This window comes from Myotis davidii, unplaced genomic scaffold (genome assembly GCF_000327345.1).
Source record: "Myotis davidii unplaced genomic scaffold, ASM32734v1 scaffold309, whole genome shotgun sequence".
NCBI classification, from domain to species: domain Eukaryota; kingdom Metazoa; phylum Chordata; class Mammalia; order Chiroptera; family Vespertilionidae; genus Myotis; species Myotis davidii.
This window is the reverse complement of record NW_006383013.1, coordinates 6724952-6748293: the sequence shown is the minus strand read 5'-3', so window position 1 is coordinate 6748293 and position 23342 is coordinate 6724952. Positions and strand designations below refer to the sequence as shown.

General features: G+C 40.2%; 1 protein-coding gene across 1 annotated transcript in view; it reads left to right on the top strand.

Moving 5' to 3' along the window:
• Positions 1-23342, top strand: part of SEL1L (SEL1L ERAD E3 ligase adaptor subunit) — a 50452-nt gene that overhangs the window by 13794 nt on the left and 13316 nt on the right. The window contains exons 4-16 of the mRNA XM_006778887.2: positions 6057-6224; positions 8539-8644; positions 9444-9606; positions 11695-11748; positions 11841-11900; positions 13968-14049; positions 14622-14776; positions 15438-15494; positions 17778-17846; positions 20078-20155; positions 21096-21158; positions 22466-22553; positions 22870-23064. Of these exons, the coding sequence (XP_006778950.1) occupies positions 6057-6224; positions 8539-8644; positions 9444-9606; positions 11695-11748; positions 11841-11900; positions 13968-14049; positions 14622-14776; positions 15438-15494; positions 17778-17846; positions 20078-20155; positions 21096-21158; positions 22466-22553; positions 22870-23064 (1338 nt within the window). The remainder of the gene's footprint in view (positions 1-6056; positions 6225-8538; positions 8645-9443; positions 9607-11694; positions 11749-11840; positions 11901-13967; positions 14050-14621; positions 14777-15437; positions 15495-17777; positions 17847-20077; positions 20156-21095; positions 21159-22465; positions 22554-22869; positions 23065-23342) is intronic.

Genomic DNA, 23342 nt, shown 5'->3' with positions numbered 1-23342 from the left:
AAATGTTGTTTGCCAGGGAAGCTTGTTAGAGACTAAGTACCTGGAGTTCTTTTTTTTGTTGTTGTTAAATATATTTTATTGATTTTTTTACAGAGAGGAAGGGAGGGAGATAGCTAGAAACATTGATGAGAGAGAAACATCGATCAGCTGCCTCCCGCACATCCCCCACTGGGGATGTGCACGCAACCCAGGCACATGCCCCTGACCAGAATCGAACCCGGGCCCCTCCAGTCCGCAGGCCGACACTCTATCCACTGAGCCAAACCGGTTTCGGCTGGAGTTCTTATTAGGGGCTGGTCACATAGGCACTCTGTGTCTAGTGTATACCAGTTGTCAGACTCCCAGAAGGAAAGCAGGTGTTCAGTGTAAATCGTATTGTTTGTATCATTGGAGTGAGCCACAGTTAGGGTAGCGGGAATCCTTCAGAACTCTAAGCTCCCAGACACCAGCCAAGGGCCAGCCTTGTAAGCAGGCCTCTTCAGGAGTGGAAATCTAGGCCTGCTATGTCAGATCTTCTCTGCACAGTCAGCTCTGTGGTATGGTCATTGGCCAAATTGTCTTCACAGCAAAATTATTATCAATAAGACCCAGAAAGCGGAGCGAGGCCAACCTGCAGTAATAATTTCAGTTATGCCCTTCACAGGTCCTGGACTTAGCCACTTAACAGATCCCACTGATCATAAAGATGGCTTCCTCAAGTTTCTGTGTTAACCTTTTTACCTGGCCCTAAGCATCAGTTCAGTCTAGCACAGCTCTGGCTGTAAGGTAAAGCTGACCAGGGCTTAGGCGGTGTCGTGGTGGTCAGGGTGCACGTACAAAAGCACTGTTCCAGAGGGCCATGAGTAACACTGGAAACGATTTTGTAATCGTTGGGACACACAAGCAGGACACACTTCAGGCAGTACAATGTGGCCTCCCATCCTTGGTGTCTTTTCCAAGGGTTTCCAGGACAAATAATTTAGTCCTTGGTTTCAGAGAGATTGCCAGTCAGTCCCAAAAGGTTTTGTTGTCCAGGACACCAGGTCATACATACACCTCATGAGTGTGGACAACATCGGGAAGTTTTCGTTTGGAGAGCGCAGGGGCTGGGCCACCTCCTGCTGCCTGCCTTGTAGTCAGCCCTGTGGCAAGTGATCATGGGCTCAGCCGTCAGAACTCAGAGCACTCTCCACAGCTGGGAAAGGTGTGCAGGCGCTTTCCTTTAGGAAAAGGGAGGGCTTCCCAGAAAAAGTTCCGAAAAACAAAGATCAGAATACCGTCTCCCCTCTCTTGTGCTTCTCCAGTGCAGGGATTTAGGTTTATTTTCCTTGGTTGTTGCCAAGTCAGTGTTTCCATTCAGTAATCATAATTTCATATTTTTTCACAATCATCCCCTACTCTCATCCAGACCTCTCATCTGGAGAGGTAGTATGCAAGAGGGGCCAAACACCTTCACAGAAAAACATTTTTGTACAACTGAACTAGAAAGACATCATGTTCAGAAATTGTTCAAGACAGAATCCTGAATTTTCAAAAAATTTCAAAATCAGTTTACATAACCTCCTTCCCCTTATCCAGTGAGCAGCCTAGAAAAGGTCAAGCCCTCTTTGAAATATGTTTTTATTGATTTCATAGACAGGAAGGAAGAGGGAGAGAGGGGTAGAAACATCAATGATGAGAGAGAATCATTGATCAGCTGCCTCCTGCATGCCCCATACTGGGGATCGATCCTGCGACCCAGGCATGTGCCCTGACTGGGAATCGAACTGGGACCTCCTGGTGCATGGGCCATTGCTCATCCACCGATTAACACTCGCCAGGTAGGTCAAGCCCTTTCTGAGGCGAGCTGCATTGAATAATCCAATTCCACTAGGAGAAAGGTGAGGGAAGCAGAGTCAGGCAGTTGATTGTTGCAAATAGCAGCTCATCAGGGGAGCCAGACACAAGGACCCCACCACAGTGAGACATGTTCCCGAGGAGGTCAGGAGCCTTTTCACTGTCAGCAGTGAGTGGAGGGTGACAGCCCCTGAGAGGTATCCTCTCCCAACTTGCAGCTTTGGGCAAGTCACAGGTTAAGTCAGTCTCTGTCAGAATATACAGCTGGTCAGCAGCTTGGTTTCAAATGGTCCCAGCAAAGAGCAGCCCTTTCCTGTGGACATTTGTATGTGGCGCAGACAGTTTAGCCCAGCATTCTTGATTTCCTCTCAGTGTAGGCCCCACAGAGAGGGGACCTAATGTGCAGAGGTCACTGTCTGAGTTCTGTTTATGGAGCCCAGACCTGCTTTCAGTTCAGCTCACGCTGAGGCTGGCAGCCATACCAGACAGTATCAGCTTGTGGCTTAGCATCAAGCCCAGGCAGTTAGGATCTGTAAGGTAGGATTTTTTAAAAGCCAGAGGCTTTTCTACGGCAGCACCAAAGCCAAGATGCTGCAGGGCCGGAAAGTCCTGTGGCAGCCAAGGCTTTCCTCCACCCTTTTGTCGTGTCTTTCTTTGAGTCCAAATGGACCCACAAACCTGCACGTCTGTCTCTAAGGGTCAGATTTCTGCTTTCACAAGCACTCACTAGCAAAGTGAATCTGCTTTTTAGAACTTCAAAAGTATATTTCCATCTGTGGATCACCTCTTTCTTAATGTGTCCCTCTTGCCAGAGGCTCCAATAAGCAGGAGTCTGTATCATCCATTGTGTGGGAGAGTGGAAATTTCCCCTCTTTTTCCTCATTGTTCTTCTGGCTGATCTAGTAATCAAATTGAGGGTGACACAGGTTAATAGGAGAAAATAATCACATTTATTCTTTATGTACATACGGGGTTTTGTAAGAATCTGGGAAGGATGGACACAAGGGGCAGTTGAGACTTACATATCGTTTTGAGATAAAGAGAAGGGGGGCTAGGATAGCCGTTTGGACTTCAAAGGGAATGTAGGCAATTCACGGGTAAGGTGGAAAGGAGCAAATATTTAGTGAACAAATTCTTGCAGGGCCACCCAGAAATAGTGGGACAGGAAGGGAAGTCTAGCAGACTTTGCTGGGTTTCTCCCTGTCTGCCTCACTTAGTTCTTATTACGCTAAGGTGATCTTCCTTCCTGAAGCAGGAGTTTTTTAAATCTGAATTCCTTTAGGCAGGTAAGGGGTAAGGGAAGGGTAAAAGGCTCTTCTTGAGTCTTTTGTTCCTTAAAAATAACGGGCTTGCCCTGACTGGTTTGGTTCAGTAGATAGAGGGTCGGCCTGCAGACTGAAGGGTCCCAGATTCGATTCCAGTCAAGGGCATGTACCTTGGTTGCAGGCACATCCCAGTCGGGGGTGTGCAGGAGGCAGCTGATCGATGTTTCACTCTCATTGATGTTTCTAACTCTCTATCCCTCTCCCTTCCTTTCTGTAAAAAATCAATAAAATATATTTAAAAAAATAACCAGCTTAAACAATATCTCAAAAAGTCATATTTTGGGCTAGCAAACTCTGCTCCTCTTCAGTAGCTAAACCCATCAGTTACAGAAACTTGTCCTGTTTCCAGTACTCAGTTTAAATTACAACCTACTCACAAGTAGCAAACAGCATGGAAGCTGTGTCCCTGACACGTTTTTTTCTGTGCAGCTTTCCCTGATCAGGATGATTCCTCTGGCATATATGGAATTACAAACATTTAACATTTTCTACCCATTTTTACCATACATTCAGATGTGATAGCCACAAAATACAGAGCCACTGCAATTTCCCCCATCATTACAAATTTACTTAAAACTTTAACATATGCTATGTTAGTTAGCATGACAGCTGCCAGGGAAGATCGGGCTGGAATGCAGGGGAGGAAGGGCAGTGGGGGAAGCTACTGCAGCTGCAGCTAGGCTGAGAGAAAACTGCTGGAATGTTACCTCCTTCCCCTTTTTTCTGGTTTATCTAAAATTTGGCTCCAGGCCTAGGACCTAATTTAACTCCCTTCCCCTCACCACTACTCCCTACCCCCTGTTTTAATATTTTGACCCTTTCACCTTTGGGAATTTGGGGGAGAGTGGGTGGTCCTTTCTCCTTCTATCCAAAGAAGAGAACAAACTCAAGGGCATCACCACTTTAACCAGGATGGCCCAGAGCATTGGGGACCCAGCGAGCCTGCTCTCCTGGAGCTGGATCTGTTCTCAAGTTCCACAAGTAACTTACCTCTCACACACATAGTGCTCAGCTGCTGCTGCATGCCAGGGATGACTCCATAACCACCGGGGAACCCTAGGTTCACCATACACTGCCTGTATCCTTCCTTTCCCAAACAACGCTCGCACTGGATTTCAGTGAGTCAGGGTCGTTCTCCCGAATGCCACGTCTGATGTAGACTGATGTTGGGGGTCCCCAAGACCATCCCTAGGTCCAGTGATTTGCTGGGAGGACTCAGCATATAGTTGTACTCAAGGCTGTGATTTATTATAGTGAAAGAAAACAAAGCAAAATCATCATGGGGCGAAGTCCAAAGGAAGTCAGGTACAAGTTTCCAAGGAGAGCCTTTGGACCCACTTAAGTCCCGTAGCACATGCGATAGCACGGGAAATGTTCTCATCAGAGACCCAGCACTTGGAGTATTTAATGGAGACTAATCATGTAATCACTCTCTGTCTAAGCATGTACCAAAATTACAGACTTGAGAAGGAAAACAGATGTTGAGCATAAACCACATTGTTTTTCCAAACAGTTTAGATATAGTGAGTCACTTCGACCAGTTATGGAGTGGGAACCTTTTATCTTAGTAAGGGCAACCTTCTACTCACTTCCTAAAACCTAACCCTGGGAGCTTCCTTGCTCCTCTCCTCTCATCTGCACATCCAGTCAGTCACTAAGTCAGTGATGGCGAACCTATGATATGCGTGTCAGAGGTGATACGAGAACTCATTTTTTTGGTTGATACTTCCTTAGCATCACTTAGTATTTCCACTCCTTCCATTCCATGGTCCTCTTCGGGCTTAGATGACTGTCACAACCTTGGATTGGTCACCCTATCCAACCCTCCCTCCATTTGATTGTCCGCTCTTTTAGTAAAATGAGCATGTCACTCCTACTTAAAACTCAAATGTGAGTTCCACTGTTCTCAGGATGAAGTTCAAACTCTTTAATAAGATTTGTCAGGACCTCCCTAGTCTGGCTTCTTCGTGCTTCTTTAGCTGCTTCTCTCATCTACTTTGGCACTCACACTGCATGTTCCAACTTCCTGAACTCTTTTTATTTTGTCTAATGTACCATGCTTATTTTCTTTAATTACCACACCTGTTCCCTCTGTCTATACTACTCCCCGCCCTACACTGCAGCCTTTCAACCACTCCCTCTGGGACAGTGGTCGCCAACCGGTGGTCCACAAACCACTGGTGATCCGTGAGGTCCGAAAGGTTGGCGACCGCTGTTCTGGGAGGTTCAGTGTACACTTTAGTTCCGGGGAGGGGAGGCTTTCCTTTCCATAACATTGATCACACTTTTGTTTAATGTCTCTCTTCCTTGCGAGGCAGTAAATTCTGTAGAGCAGAGACCTCTGCTCCACCTCATTCCTGGCACCTAGGAGATCCTCAGAACTTATGGAACAAATTAAAGATATGGTCTCCACCCTTAAGCTCAAAGTCTAGTGGGAGCTAGAGTATGGTAAAGAAAGAGCCTCAATATGTATTATAAGTGCTCTAATAAAATGCTGGGGGATCATTTTCCTTGTATTACTTTCTATTATTGAAGAAATTGACTTACAGCAGTCAGATTGAAAAGAGGAGAGTTGTGCCAAGCAGTGGAATTGATTCAGTTGCCTTTGCCTCATTTTTTGCTCACTAGTTGGGCAGAAGTTGGGCAGTAGACTTCATTCTAAGGTTATTGTATCTCAAGACCTTCAGCAATCCTAAGCTAGTTACAGAGCTAGGTAGTCAGCTAGCCATGCTCACTAAGTTGACTCACCTTCAAGTCACTCCTAAACAGGATTCAAGGATTAGTGCTGACTTTTTGTATATTCCCCATTCCAAATCATATATCTTCATCTTTAAATTCTAGTAGCTGAAATTGACAGTGTTAAATCCATGAATACCACAGGTGCTGTTCATGTTTTGATTTTTCTTATCTTTCCAGCTTTGACCGCCATTGAAGGCACAGCACACGGAGAGCCCTGCCACTTCCCTTTTCTTTTCCTGGATAAGGAATATGATGAGTGTACGTCAGATGGGAGGGAAGATGGCAGACTGTGGTGTGCTACAACCTATGACTACAAGGCAGATGAAAAGTGGGGCTTTTGTGAAAGTAAGTGTTGATTTGTAGGAGGAATTTCCACATTGCTCCATGTCTTGGACAGCATCTTTAAGGCCTCTGCTAGCCATCTTTTTCCACCCTTGACAGACATGGTCAGTGTTGATAATGTGGTGATAGCCTTGAAGAACAGACTTTGGTGCAGAAAGCATGCAGTGTACTTACTTATTTCCAGCCTGTCACTCAGGCAGCTTATCACACTGTCTTATTTAGAGAGGGTTTTCTGTTGCTGTGCACAAGTTGTTCTGCAAACCCTCAGGCAGGCTGCTAATTTAATAAAAGTAAAACATTTTTTAAGAGTAAAGGAAACAGCATTGTGGAGAAGGTTAAGAGTGATAGGAAGAGCCTAGCTTGTGTGGCTCAGTCGTTGAGCGACGACCTATGAACCAGGAGGTCACGATTTGATACCTGGATTGCTGGCTCTATCCCCAATGGGAGATGTGGAGGCAGCAAGCCAATCGATGATTCTCATCATTGATGTTTCTAGCTCACCTCCCTTTCTCTCTGAAATAAAAAAAAATTTTTAAAAAGAGTGGTTAGAAGAAAAATAATAACTTTTAAAAAACACTTTGAGCCCTGGCCTTTGTGGCTTACTTGATTGGGCATCCTGTGCAATGAAAGGTTGCCAGTTAGATTCCCGGTCAGGGCACATGCATGGATTACAGACTCGATCCCCAGTAGGGGACGTGCAGGAGGCAGTCCACTGATTTTCCTTTCTTGCATCGATGTTTCTCTCTCTCTCCCACCTCTACCTTCCTCTTTCTCTCTCTCAAATCAATTTTTTAAAAAATCTTTTAGCCCTGGCTGGTTTGACTCCATGGATAGAGTGTCGGCCTGTGGACTGGGGGGTCGTGGGTTCGATTCCGGTTAGGAGCACATGCCTGGGTTGCGGGCTCGACTCCCGGGGGCGCATGTGGGAGGCAGCTGATCAGTGAGTCTCTCTCATCATTGATGTTATCTATCTCTCCCTCTCCCTTCCTCTCTGAAATCAATAAAAATATATTTTAATAAATCTTTTAAAAACACTTGGAGTAAGATGTGCTGTGCTCAGTAACGTTTAACAAATCATGTACGCTTCACCTTCCTGCATGTTAATGTCAGTTTAAGGGGGCTGACCTCTAAAGGTATTTTTTCAGGAAAAACTTTGTAACTAATAAAGAACAGAAAATCTTAAACATATCTCCTTTGATTCCAAATAACACTTTCAAAATAATGGTTCTGGTAGATAATTAGGCACTTCTAGAAGATAACATCAAATATAGCCCATCTTGGGCAGTGGTCGGCAAACTCATTAGTCAACAGAGCCAAATATCAACAGTACAACGATTGAAATTTCTTTTGAGAGCCAATTTTTTTAAACTTAAACTATATAGGTAGGTACATTGTTATTAACTTAGTTAGGGTACTCCTAAGGCTAAGGAAGAGCCACACTCAAGGGGCCAAAGAGCCATTTGTGGCTCTCGAGCTGCAGTTTGCCGACCACCGATCTTGGGTATAGGCCAGTATGATTAGGTACTTTGGTATAATATCACCAGATTTTTTATATATAAGAACTCCTGTTTCTATAAATATTGGTCCTAATGAAATACTCAGATATCTCTTAATGAGTTCTAGATTTCTGGTACAATACTATATTACAATAGCAAAATAATTTTTGGAAAAAAAATAAAAACAAACGCTTCCTTTGACTAAAATGGTGTTTTTCTGATTATTTTTTAAAAATATATCTTTATTGATTTCAGAGAGGAAGGGAGAGGGAGAGAGAGTTAGAAACATCAGTGACTAGAGAGAGAATTATTGATTGGCTGCCTCCTGCACGTCCCTTACTGGGGATCGAGCCCACAACCCAGGCATGTGCCCTTGACCAGAATCAAACCTGGGACCCTTCAGTCCGCAGGCTGACACTCTATCCACTGAACCAAACCAGCTAAGGCTGACTATTGTTTTTTAATATCCTTCTGTCCTGATTTTAGCTGACTTGGCACATAATCATAATTTGCTACTGAAATTTCAGTTAAATTATATTATAAGTTTTAGAATTACTAGCAGAAAAGTACTCTCCAAAAGCAGGTTGATAATTGCTTTCTCTAAAAGAACATGATGTAGACAAGTTGTGTGTTTTTTAAGTCTTATCTTTTGTCAGGTAAAGGCCACAGTTAAATTATGTGTCTTTGGAGTCAGCTTTGTAAAGAATGAAAGATCATTAATTGTGTTTGTATTCTCAAAAGGCAGAATACATGCTGATGCTTGATAAATAATTGGTGTAGAATTAAAATCCATTTAAGTGCATCTAACATTTTGTTTTTAGCTGAAGAAGAGGCCACTAAAAGACGGCAAATGCAGGAAGCAGAAGTGATGTACCAGACTGGGATGAAAATCCTCAATGGAAGCAATAAGAAAAGCCAAAAAAGAGAGTAGGTAGCACTGCAAGTACATGCCTCCCCTAAGATAGGCCATTACAGAGATAAATAGCCAAGTATTTTTTTTTAAAGTGTTTTGCCAAAACAGAGGCTTTGTTAAGTTGCATTAAAAGAAGTTTAATACCATATGTGGACTTCAGTGGCATTGTTTTTTATCAGATATTAGCTTGTTCGGATAAAAAGGTTGTAAATACTGATCCCAACAATGTACAATGAGCAGAACGGAAATAATGGACTGAAGTTGTTGTTTCTGAGAACCAAGAATACATATGCTGTTCAGAATTTAAAATTACGTACAGCAAAAAAAGGAGTTATTGTCAGATGTTTGTTTTTTTCGTTTTTGCTTTATAATATTCTTGCAGACAAAGACTAGAATTTAAGAATTTACGCTTAGAAAGAACGTAAAACAAGTGACTGTCTTCTAATATTTTATGTCCCTTTAATTTCAGCAGGCTTATATTCTGTGCAAAGATTTTTTTTTTAAATTGCAGTGGCTATCACTGGATTATTTATGGGACACCATATTATTACAGTTCTTTTATGGCACATGTAGTTAATGTTTTCAGAAGTTCTGGGAATTACTGTTAGTGTAATTAGACTATTCCAAGATGTTAGGATGAGAGAGAAAACTGGTGTCTTACATAAAAACAAAGTAGCCAGGATGTTCTCTATACATAAGTAACATGACTATAGAATAAGGAAATTATTTATGTTGCATTTCAGTAGATCTTTAAAAAATGTAATGAAAGTTCCAAATTATTGCTAATGTGTTTTTAATTGTTTCCATTTAAAGAGCATATCGGTATCTTCAAAAGGCAGCAAGCATGAACCATACCAAGGCCCTGGAGAGAGTGTCATATGCTCTTTTGTTTGGTGATTACCTGACACAGAACCTTCAGACAGCTAAAGAGATGTTTGAGAAGCTGACTGAGGAAGGCTCTCCCAAGGGGCAGACTGTAAGTGCACTTGCGTCGGAGAGTCTCCTCCCACACAGCCCTTGTTTATTTTAACCGCAGTTTACTCTTTGTGCTCTGACTTCTTTTGAAAAATAAGAATAAAATACCTTGCCCAGCCAGTGTGGTTCAGTGGTTGAGCATCGACCTATGAACCAGGAGATCAGGGTTCCATTCCCGGTCAGGGCACATGCCTGGGTTGCAGGCTCGATCCCCACCGTGGGGCGTGCAGGAGGCAGCTGGTCAATGATTCTCTCTCATCATTGATGTTTTTCTCTCTCTCCCTCTCCCTTCCTCTTTGAAATCAATTTTGAATAAAATATCTTTGAATATCAGTCTTTTTCCTTTGTCTGAGAACATTTATGGTCACTTAAGGCATCTTGCCACAATAATGCCTGTAGTTTTCCAGATTTGATCTCTAGTGAATGAAACATGAAGTAATTGGCTTTTACCTAAATTACTCACCAGTGCATTTCTTTCCAAAGTTCAGCTGCTTCATCTCTTATTAATCTTGATGTTTTTAAGCATATACATTACAGAAGCAGTACAGGTCCATTATAAGAAACTAGAAATAGAAACTAAAAATGCTAAGGAAGTCAAGACTGCATATGTACAACTAGACATGAGCATTGGTAGTATGTTAGTGCATGCACAGCCTTCTAGACCTTTTTCTTTGTGTATAGATACATACAAATTCTTGATTAAAATAAGATGTCATTATCTACTATTCCATAACATGCTCTTCTCAATCATTAATCTTCACCTTTCCTTTCCAGTAAATTTCTACAACATATAATACCCTTAGCATATTCAGATGGTATTGAACAGAACATTTCCTTTATATCAGTTTTGTCCAAACCTAACCCCGGACTATACCTTATATTTGGTTGTTGTTTCTAACATTACCATCCCCTTTCTTTTTTTTCTGTGTTAGGGCCCATTTTTCTGCAGACTGTCCTAACTCAGTTTACCCATTGACTTCTGCAAGGTGTCCTTTAGTTTGTTTTTTCATCTTCTATATTTCCTATAAACTGGCTATCACAGTTAAAGACTGATGAACTCAAGTAAAATATTTCTGGCTGGACTGCATCATGGGGATGTTCTGCATTCCATATTGCATCACACCATTTGATACAAAATATCTGTTTGATTCCCTGTGGTAAGGTTGACAACTAGGATTTAGGGTGCCACCACATTTATTTAAAATGCCTTCAGTAGCCCTGACTGGTTTGGGTAGTGGATAGAGCATCAGTCTGCGGACTGAAGGGTCCCAGGTTCGATTCTGGTCAAGGGCATGTACCTTGGTTGCGGGCACATCCCCAGTTGGGGGTGTGTAGGAGGCAGCTGATCGATGTTTCTCTCTCCTCGATGTTTCTAACTCTCTATCCCTCTCCCTTCCTCTCTGTAAAAAAAATGAATAAAATATTTATTTAAAAAATAAAAATAAATAAAATGCCTTCAGTAATTCAGGTTTACTGAAGGTTTTGGATTTGCTTAGTCACAGTTAGAAGCCTGTTTTCACACTATTTCAACATTAGCCTATACTTTGATGTTGTCAAAGGATAGGACTTTACTAGTGCATTCTTTGATTGGTTGAATTTTTTTAGAAAATGGTGTGCTCTAGCATTGTAAAGTGACCTTCCTTGACCACTTCACCTTGACCTCTGGCTGCCTGTTTGTGTTCCTGGGATAGTGGATCTTGGCAATCTCTTATCCATTTCCAATATGTATGGACCTTTGCATTGATGTAATGATGTAGGAGTTGTTCTGTCCTTATAATAGTTGTTCATCAAGATCAAGTAAAAGCCATATTTGTGTTCAACCTTGTTTTTCTAGTTAATAAGTTATTAAATTATCTTTAATCTTCAAGCTAAATATTTTGACTTGTTTAAAGTTGTATTCCATTGTGTAATTTGTAAAACCTTGAATGCATTTCTGAGGCTCTTTAATTCCAGGTTGTACATACTTGCAACAATTTAAATTGTTTCCCATTTAAAGATTCGTTCATCTTTTCATAGTACATAAAACTATGTCTGTCTTGGATAAACTTCCACCAAAGGCAGAATTCTTACTTTTATCATTTTATTTCAGGCTCTTGGCTTTCTCTACGCCTCTGGACTTGGTGTTAATTCAAGTCAGGCAAAGGTAATATTATTAAAACTTTAATTTATATGACATTTTCAATTGAGTAAATACATGTGCCTATGTTCAATTAAGTATCTTTTGTTCATTCACAGGCCCTTGTTTATTATACTTTTGGAGCTCTTGGGGGCAACCTAATAGCCCACATGATTTTGGTAAGTAAGACTTAAATGGAAGAATACTAACATTGAGTAGCAGAAGAATTTTTGGTTAACAAATGATCACGACTTTTCTGACTTTCATGATTCAAATTTACTTTTACTCACTAAGACCAAATACTCAATTAAATATTCTTATTAATGAACACAATAACAATCTACATGTGGATGAAAACTGTTAGAGTTCACAATTTTTTATGAAAATGACTAGTTTGTCCTTAAAATAAATATCTGATAAATGGCTCTTTTTTAAAGTTGGAATTGTTTGTCAAAGTCATTTTTTTAGATTGGTTGTCATAGATGTTATATTGAAATTGGTGAAGGACTTACTATATAAAGAACCTATAAAGTTCTTTAAACCTATAAAGTGGTCCTTTAAAGTTCATTACAGAGTATCTTTTATGTTCCATTTGATACCATTGATCATTTAAATGGTTTAGTGGTGAAATAGAGAATTTTTCCACTAAATTCTTTACTGTGGTGTATTTAATCTGCCTTGTACTTCATAAACTGACTTTGGCTAAGTCACATGACTTCCAACTCATATTACTATGTTTCAAATGGATATATAAATTCATTCTTACAAGAACATAAAGGATAGAGTAAACAGAAATGAGACTGAAAGCAGAAAAAAAAAACAGGAAAAAATATGGAAAAGAGTTTACACCTTAGTCATTGATGAGCTATGATACTTAAAAAAGAAGGAAAATCTATTTCTCTGGCCAGGTGGGTGGGTCCTAACTAATTTTACTCATACATTTCCAAAAATATTCATTGAGTACATGTCCTTGGGACACCAAAGATGAGTAAGATACAATCCAACAAGCTTTTAATCAAGAAAGGGAGGCACAGGTAAGGAGGCCATTATAATACAGCATGAGAAAGTCAAGGAATCACCTAGAAAGTGGCATTGGAAGGAGAGGGATCTAAGGAAGTACTTCTGAGGAAAGAAGCAGCTAACCCTGTTCTTGAAGGGTAAATTGTGGTGAGTGAACGTAAAAAGCAGAGGTATCCAGGCAGCGGTTCTCAACCTGTGGGTCGCGACCATCGGAAAACACATATAGCATGTCAGGTATTTACATGACAATTCATAACAGTAGCAAAATTACAGTTATGAAGTAGCAACGAAAATAATTTTATAGTTGGGGGTCACCACAACATGAGGAACTGTATTAAAAGGTCGCGGCACTAGGAAGGTTGAGAATCACTGATAGAGGGACAGCAACAAGAGGGAATGTGGTGTTTACAAGAAAACACAAGCAGTTTAGTGTGTCCAGAGAGTAGCATACCTCCCAGAAGTTCACAGCAGGGCAGGTGAACAGGAATCCCATTAGCAGCTGTATGCCATGCCCAGGAGCATGGACTTGGTCCTGTTTACATGGACTCTGTCTTGTTTACAAGGGTAAACTGCTGAGGGGGTTTAAGTGAAAAGTAGGGTTTGTTCTAATTACTTACCAGTTGTCTTCAACAGCAGCTACAGATTAAGAACATTAAATATTATACATGCTATTATACAGTAATGCCCTAAGGATTGTTAAAGCTTGTAAAGTTATTTTGAGTCTGTGCTAAGTGACTCCAGAGAGCTCTACTTTCTGTTCCTTGCTCTTTATTATTAGCTCTCTTCCCCTTATTCTGAAGTCATTTATTGCTGGGCTGCTTCTAATAGTCCCTTGACTTCCCTATTTTGCTCATTTGTTGCTTCTTCTTTGCTAATTTGGAAGAGTAACCCTTTTTTAAAATTGTGTATAAAATAAGAATAAAATCTGTTCCAAGCAAGACCTTAATTTTCTCCAATAGGTAAAATGCACACACTGCATAAAGTTCATTGCATCAATTTTGATTGCTCTAGGAAATTTATTTTCTAGTTCTTAGTCATTTATAGTCTGCTTGTTGAAGTGGCTAAATAAATTGCCTCATGACCTAAAGCTCGGGAAAAATGGGGTGATAGTGTCCTTGGACCAGAAGACAACAGAATTGCATGCTAAGTATGGTTAGCTGTATTTGTTCCAACGGATGCACTGAAGCACCTGAAACCACCGTCTTCTCACTGAGGCTGTGTTGCAGGGCTACCGCTACTGGGCTGGCATCGGGGTCCTCCAGAGTTGTGAATCCGCGCTGACTCATTACCGTCTTGTGGCCAACCATGGTATCTATGTTTTTGCCTTTCACCTTATAAAACAAAAACCAATAAAACAATTAATTTTAAATACATCTATTTTTATTGCACTATTTGAAATGTCATGAATGGCTCTTTTCAAGTGGAATCGTCCTTACCCTAGTTCAGGGATGGGGAACCTTTTTTCTGCCAACGGCCATTTGTATATTTATCACATCATTCACAGGCCATACAAAATTATGAACTTAAAAATTAGCCTGCTATCTTTGGTCAAACTTTAGTTAACTCACCCCTAATGCCTTGGCAGGGCCAGATCAAATGATTTTGCAGGCCTTACAAGGCCTGCAGGCTAGACATTCCCCGCCCCTACCCTAGTTGATTAAGAAGTACTTACCTTTTTTTAAATTTTGCTATCAACTCCTCTTCTTCAGTATTTTGTGGAAAAAACTAAATTTACTTTAGATTGCTGTTTTATATCTATAAACTATAGGAACAGTTTCCTGTATAACATCTGTCAACAATTTGGCAACTCGAATTATACTTCTCTTTGTGGGACACCTGCTGACTTTCATCCATGTCCTTACTTTGTCCCCCTGTTGCAGTTGCTAGTGATATCTCGCTGACAGGAGGCTCAGTAGTGCAGAGAATACGGCTGCCAGATGAGGTGGAAAATCCAGGAATGAACAGTGGAATGCTAGAAGAAGATTTGATTCAGTATTACCAGTTCCTAGCTGAAAAGGGTGATGTACAAGCACAGGTATGTGTTTCAACATCTCATGTACTGTCTTAATGCATTGTGTATTACAGTCTCTGGGGCAAGCACTTATATATGTAAGTAACATTTTTATTGCTCTTAGCAGTTACTAGCTACGTTATTATTAGCTATATACTCTCAAGACATTCCATTTGGACTCCTCTAGGATATGGACTAGGCATTCATGGTTCCTAAGAGCTGGCAGGGTGACTACTGTGCACCCCAGTTGAAAACTGCTGCTTGAATGGAGCAGCATTACAGTGATGATGAAGGCTCTTCATGGAGTTGCCAAGGACAAAAATTGCCACTTTCTCTATAAACAAAAAGGCTCCGGGACATGTGAGATTTTAGATGCTCTTCAGAACTGTTCATGTTTCCTTTGCTCATCTTAGATCATAATTTTCTCAGATTAATTAATATTCTTGAGTATTTCCTTTAGAGTAGATTCATTGGTGGCAAATTCAGCTTTGGATTAAAAGCAGATATTTTTAGTGTTTAAAAATGTAGATTAAAGTAACGTAATACCTTCAGGAGGTAAGGCTAATTCTTTCAATTTTTGTAATAGATAGAAACCTTTTTATAACCAAGTGTTTTCTTGTTGATTTAATGATAATCACACTCCAGATGCTACCCTTGACTTTTGCCACATTTTTATCATTTTCAGGTCGGTCTGGGACAACTGCACCTGCACGGAGGGCGTGGAGTAGAACAGAACCATCAGGTAACTTTTCTGTTCCTGGGGCTTTGCACTTCCTGTTGTAGCAAGAAATAATTCTCCAGGTGTATTTCTGGCTAAGTCCGTGACAATATCAAGTTTGTGTTACTAAGACAGCCATCACAAATGAACCTTTGAGATTTAACTAACCCCTGAGGAAGCTGAAGAATAAAAATGTGATTGTACCTCATAGGGTTGGGAAGTGTTTTATCAATTCTAAAATCTAGTTCTTAATAATGCCAAAAACACATAAACAATGTATTTTTTTCTATAGGTATGTGATTGAAGTATATCTTAAAACTCCCATTAGAAAATATTTTATAGAACTAAGGAAAATTCATTGTTGAGTTTATGAGAAATTAGGAGTACACAATGGTAATAGTCAGATCTATATCCAGTCATCAAATTCTGTCTGCTTTATGTCCTAAGTGTCACCATCTCTTCCCTTTTTTTTCCATTGGGACACCTGTCACTTGTGTGAATTACCTACTGCTTAAATTTCCTGAGCAGTAGCCTGTCTTTGTGAGCCAGACATCTGATCATATGGCTCCCTTGCTTAAAACTCTTGAGTGGTCCACAGTTTCTAGGAGCTTCAAGACCGAAACCTTTACATGGCCCCTTAGGCCCCATTCCCATCTCCATTTACCTCACCAGCCCCTTGCTTTCTCAGTCATAGGCACGAGGATCTTTTCTCAAGTCTTTGAAAATATCAAGAACCTCTCTGTCTCAGGGCTTCTGGAATGCTGGCCTGTCTGGCTAGAATAAATATTACCCCACCCCTTTCTTCATATAGCTAATTCCTTGTCATCCTCCAGAGCTCAACTGCAATATCTTTTCTCCTAATGTCTCCTCGGCCTTAGCCCCACTCCAGGAATAAGTACCACAGTTAGGATTTCTGAAAATCTGTATTCCTTATGGCCCTTGTCCATTGTAAATTAGTTAATTATGTAAGTTAGTTAATTAAGTTGTTTCCTCTGCTAGAACATAAGGTCCAAAAGCATGGGCTGCATCTGCCTTATTTTCCAGTCTTTTCCCAGCACCTCACACTGCCTAGCACATAATAACTCCTCTATGAATGCTTGTCAGATTCAAAAAGCTTTGTTTTTCTCCCATGCCAGTTAAGTATTCTAGTGAAGGTTACTTCATGTACCCATGTCCCATCAACTTTAAGAATTAGATGTATCAACACAACTATGCCTAATGTCTACTTTTAAAAATTCAGATGGCACTTTGACAGCTCTTATTGTCTTTGGGTCATTAAAATGTATGTCACTAGGCCAGTACAGCATCAGATAAAATCTTAATAAAAACATTAGGTGAGAGGACAGAATTCTGGATAAGTTTGTTGCATACCTTTTGCACAACAAATTTTGAAATATTTTTGGTGTGTATGCCACTTACCTGTGAAGCAACTGCACAAATAAATTATTTTACAGGCTATGAAGAGGGAAGAAAAGGATTTCCCAGTACATGTTAATTCAACAAATATTTGCATGCCTACTATGTGCCATTCACTGCTAGGCATTTCAGATACAGTGCTTCAGTACTTAAGTCCTTACAGAGCTTCAAGTTTAATAAAAGAATTCGATACTTTTTATTTATTTTTTTTGCATTTGCTGCTTTTTAAATGATCACAGCAAAAATAGGTAATAAATTGTGATTGTTGTTACTAAGGAGAATTAAAGCATCCAATAACAGGTTACTGAGTGGGAGGTGGCAGTTGTCTCTGAATAGAGATGGGTGACATTTAAGTTGAGCCTGGAGGTAAAATTATTCCAGGCCAGAAAGAACAGTATGTACATAGGTCCTAAGGCAGGAAGGACAAGGCTGGTATGCCCAGAGTGCAGAGAGCAAGAGGGAGCAGTACTGAGATAAGTAGTGCCTGATCATGACAGTATATTTTCTACAGAACTGCAGGGGACTGTAAGCACCAGCATGAAGAGATTTAAGAACAGTCGCTTTGGATAACCCCAGAATAAAAAGCAGGGAGATCAGGGGAGTATTTTAGAAGTCAGGTGAGAGATAATGTAGCTTTGACTAGAATTGTGGTAATGGAGGGTAGAAGATAGATGGATTCAGGATGGATTTGATGACAACAGGACTTATTGATAAATTGGATATGGTGGCGGGGTACCTTGGAGCAACCAATAGGTGTCATGTTGCCTTTTACTTAAACTGAGATTCTGCCATGCAACAAGATTTTTTAACTGTTCCTGAAATAACTATTTTGGTTAAAAGCCAAGGGCAGATTCTATTAAAAACTATTTTTAATAAATTCTTTCCTCACAGAGAGCATTTGACTACTTCAATTTAGCAGCGAATGCTGGCAACTCACATGCGATGGCCTTCTTGGGAAAGGTACTGTATGTTCCATGAATGTATTGTGTAATAGCAAGAGGTGTTTGCAGAGTGAGTACATACTGTATTCAAGATCTACAATCTACCCAAAACAAACTGGAAATAACATTTCCAGGGCAAAGTTATTGTGTCTTATCCTAAGGCATTTCCAATCTGAGGCAATTTCCTAGGTGACTTAAACGTAATAGCATTTGCTCTTCAGTATAATTCTCCACTGATATTAACCACCACTATCCAAGCTCCTACTTTTCATATATCATCTATAATAATATCTGTCTAGCAAATAGAAAGATGTGGTAACCAGCAACATTTCCTCCTGTCATACTGCTTTAGGGACAGTGGGGAAGAGTTTACCTACTCATTACCCACCTCTTAAACCAAACCTAGCTAAAGATTGGAAGGGAGACTAAGGACTCGCCCTTGCTATTTTAGTATTTTCTCTTCATCCCTAGAGCCAGATTTGTCCAAATGCCCCCAGCTTGTACCACCCACTTCTCCAATGTCCTCTAACCTATAACCAGGGAAATGAGCTACCCTCCCTCTATAGCGATCCCCAGCCCAGGCCTCTGGCCAGTAAGAAGCTGGACAGGCTGTGTGTGCCTGTCTGGCTGTCAGGCCCACAGCAAGGAGCTGAAAATATCTGTAATAATAAAAGTGTAATATGCAAATTGACAGAATGGCCCAACAGTGGAACGACCATCCGGACATCCTTCTGGACAACCTTCCAGGTGAAGCTGGGGCTGCAAGGGCCGAGGCAGCCACCGAGGCTGTGAGGGCTGAGGCAGCCAGGCTGCGAGGACCTACTCTTGCACGAATTTCGTGATAGGGCCTCTAGTACATAATAATGAGGAATCGGTGCTGTGCAGGTTTTTGCTAGTCTGTCATAATTACCTGTTAACTTCCATGCTGAATAGAGGCACTTAGATTTTGTTGGAATTTGTCTGCAGACCTTTTCATCATCTTAAATGAGACAGCTATTACCCACCTTTCAATGCGGTCCTTTTCTCAAGAGGACATTTAAGTCTAGAGACTTAATGAGTAGATTCCATATGTCATAGCACAATCTATTAACTTTCTTTTTCATTATTTTGAAAGCTATTCTAGTGTAAACTAATCAGTATTTTCATCTATAACCAAATCCTAATGTTAGGAAGCTCAGATAGAATATATCTCAAAGGTTTTTCCAAATAGAAAAATCTAATCAGTATTTGCCACAGGATCACAGTTAATTGGGGCCTAAGAATTTTACATTTAGATTTTAGACAATCGTGGTGTTCCTCACGATTCTTGTTAAGCATTTAAGAACTTTTCATTTGAGCCCTTTCAGTCTTTGCTCTAATTATAAACTAACCCTATCTCAAAAATGATGTCTTTGTCGTTAATGTGTATGTGGATAAAAACAGTATTGGTCATTCTGTTCTTTCTCTTTGTCCTGTATCATGATCCCTGAGACTTTAATCATTTGGTGCTTGAAACCTTTTAGAATAACCATTTAGTTGTTTCTTTTCCTGAACTTTCACTACCTTCAATCTTAGCCTGGGGGAAGTAGTGGTAGAGGAGAACGGAAAAGACATTGCTGCTAGCCTTCCTTTCCTCGTTTAATCACAGGTCCCAAGCAATGTGTCAACCCAGTTAATTGCATTGGGATAGAGTGAGAAAATAGATTCCTCCAGGGGTTAAAGATTTCGTCTCCTGAGATTGATCTATAAGTTGATTTATATATTTATGTATTTATATATTTACTAGAGGCCAGGTACACAAAATTTGTGCGTGAGTAGTGTCAGGGCCCATCTGCAGGGCAACCGGCAGGGCGATCAGGGGACCCCTCTTGGCACCTGCCGTGGCTGGCCTGGGACCTGCGGGCTGGAGGCAGCTCCTGCGTTGAGTGTCTGCCCCTTGGTGGTCAGTACATGTCATAGCGACCGGTTGTTCCTCTGGTCATTCCACCTGTTCAGTTGATTTGCATATTAGGCTTTTATTATATAGGATATTAAGTTCATGGAATAGATGGTCATAAGGTAAATCATAAATTTGATATGACAGAATGTATAATAGTATAAAATGTCTACTATTCAGGTTTTGCTTTTAATTCTAAAATATCCTTTGGGGAATTTTAATTTTGTTAAAAGATTTTATAAGATCTAACAAAAACCAGAATGAGATGAGATAGGAGAACAGTGTAATTGGAGAGAGGATTATGCCTCATAATAAAATTGGGGTCTGTTTTCCAGATGTACTCAGAGGGAAGTGATATTGTGCCTCAGAGTAATGAGACAGCCCTTCACTACTTTAAGAAAGCTGCTGACATGGTAAGACCTTGTGACTCAGTGCATTCAAATGTGTATCACGTTACTATTATTTTAATAAATAAGTTTATTATATTAAAAGATGAATCATGACCGTCATGCCATAAATTAGTAAAAGCATTTATGTAAATATGATTCATGTGAATAAATTGAATGAGGAAAAAGTTCTCAATAAAAAGCAATTTTTTTAGGGACCAGATTATTGTATAATAAGCCTCTCTCAAAATTTTACTGAGAAATGTCCTGATCAGGGAAATGTGATTTTAGTAATGGAATTGAAAGTTACATAATTTTTCTTATCTGTGTTGCATCTTGAGGTTTAAAACTTACACAATTGGATAATTTTGATAATAACAGTACATAATTTAGGCATTCTCTGGTGCAAAGAAAGCAACGTATGAATACTTAAGACCCTATATGCCTCCAGTGTGTACCATACACATATCTCTTTGCCAACTAAAGTCTCAAAACAATGGTTATCTTTGGTTTTGGACATTTCAATAATCGTAAGCATTTCTTTGCTGCCTAATCCCAGTATTGCTGTTATTACGTGGTTGTTGACTCTACCCCATGGAGTCTTCCTTCTTGTTTGAGGAGGAAGGTTACTAATTAAAAAACTACCCAAAAAAGTGACCTGTGTTTAGTCTTTAAAATGTTAGTTATGTTTTATATCATAAATTCATGGAACAGATGGTCATAAGGTAAGTCATGAAAATTTAATTCTAAATGAATGTACTATTTACTCTTTTTCAGAAAATTTTAAAAACCCCAAATACCTAAAAGTCAATATTATGTTTAGCTTGATGGGAAGGAGAAAATTTTATTTTGAATTGAAAAGTGCTAAGACGGGTTTTGAACATGCTTGTAAATTGTTTATTTTGCAGGCATTTAGTCTTGCCTACTTTGTAATTAATTCTTTCACACTGTTGTCTCTGGTTTGCAGGGCAACCCAGTTGGACAGAGTGGGCTTGGAATGGCTTACCTCTACGGGAGAGGAGTTCAAGTTGTAAGTTTCCCATCTAACATTCTGATTTTAACAAGGAGTCAGTTGGTGAGGCAGGGAAGTATTCCTTAACTAGCTCCCAGCCAGCCTAGGCAGGCCACTTCATTATAACCAAACCTAAACTGTTTCCTGTTGTCCTTACCATCCTTCACTCTGTACTCGCTGTACCAACTGCCTTGTTAGAATGGCTCTGACTCTGGCCCCTTCTCCTGAAGCTGTTTCTCATCCTCCCACCAATGCTCTCTGCCCTGTCTACTCTTCCATCTCGCCTAGACTTGTACGTCTTCACTCAAGCCTAAGAAAATGCTCAGGTCTCTCCCATTTAGAGGAGAAAAGCTTTCTGTTCTACCCTTTGCCCTTCTGGCCACTACCTCTTTTCTCTGCAGCCCTTCGCTGCACAGCCAAGTTTTTCCAAAAAATGAACTATATGAGCTGCTACCGCTCACTCATTAGCTCAGAGCAGTCAGGTTCTGCCTCATGAAACTGCTCAATTCAAGTCACCCAGAAACCTCCTGAATGTCAACTCCACATTTTTTGGTTGTATATCATTAGCACTTTCTTCCCTGGAGTTCTGTGACTGCAAGGGCTCTTGGTTTTCCTGAGCCATGGTTCTCATTCTTCTGTGCTACTTCGTGAGGTGGGATGCCCTGGAGTCTCCTTGCCATCCCCTTTTTCTGTGGGATATCTCTAAGCAATATGTTCTTTTTATTTGGGCCTGAAACTAAGAGCTAGGTTTGGGATTCCAATCTGTAGGCATTTCTTAGCATAAGAAACAGTAGTGTGATCTTGTTTTTATTCATTCTAGTCATTTTAGGAAACTAAAGTTCCGTAGTGATCTTTGTTTCAGTTTATCTCTATGGATACATGATATTTGAAGTTTAATGATTGCATAGTGTTCATTATGAACACAGGGAAAGAATGAATAAGGAGAGGATGATCACCCTTATCTAATATTGGAAGAATTGAGGTTTTAAAAAGGATTGGTTGGTTAACAGAAAAGATAACAACTGTTTCTTAAACCCTGTCCTTGTGTTCCACTGGTGGTGTTTATGCTTTCCGAGAGCCAACATACAAATTGTTTCACAAAAACTTGATTTGCTTTTCTTCACCATCTTAAATATCCCCCTGTGACTTCAAGTCTATTATTATCTGTTATAAAAATTAGAAGGTATTTCTTTTAATGGCTCTTCAAGACTATTTTGTGTGCTTTATTAATTTTTTTAAATAAATTAATCTTCTGATTTTCGAGTATGTCAGCCTTTTGAGGTTTCTCACATGTGATTGTGTGATGAGATGATCTTTTTTTGCAGAATTATGATCTGGCACTGAAGTATTTCCAGAAAGCTGCTGAGCAAGGCTGGGTGGATGGGCAACTACAGCTTGGCTCCATGTACTATAGTAAGTAACGGTGGGATTAATGATGAACACACCAAGATGTAAATCACCTTTTTCTACTAGATGTCACTATGATATGGAAATGAGAGTGTTGAATACTGGCTGATTCATGTTCTCCCAATTCAATTATCTGTGCATCTTGTTTTTTATTGTGAATTATGTTGATATATATTAATATACAGATCTGTGTTAATAGGATTCGCATTTTTCCCTGAGTAAGAATTCTGAATTTTATTTTGTTTTATCCTCTACTTCTCTGATGCTTCAGCTAAATCTTATTTGAGACTGTTCCTGACATTTCCTATGATTTTCCTTACAGATGGCATTGGAGTCAAGAGGGATTATAAACAGGCCTTGAAGTACTTTAACTTAGCTTCTCAGGGAGGCCATATCCTGGCTTTCTATAACCTAGCACAGATGCACGCCAGTGGCACAGGTGTGATGCGATCCTGCCACAATGCAGTAGAGGTGAGGGCTCTTCTACCAACTTCTGTACAAGAAATTAATTTTCCTAGTGGGAAGTCTACTGTTGGTTTTTGTTTGTTTGTTTAACATATTTTTATTTATCTTAGAGAGGAAGGGAGTGGGAGAGAGAGAAAGAAACATCAGTGATGAGAGAGAATCATTGATTGGCTGCCTCCTGCACGCCCCACACGGGATTGAGCCCACAACCCTGGCATGCGGCCTGACCGGGGATCGAACTGTGACCAGCTGGTTCATAGATCGATGCTCAACCACTGAGCTATGCCAGCCAGGCCTGAACTTGAATTTTTGTAACCATCACAGCAACTC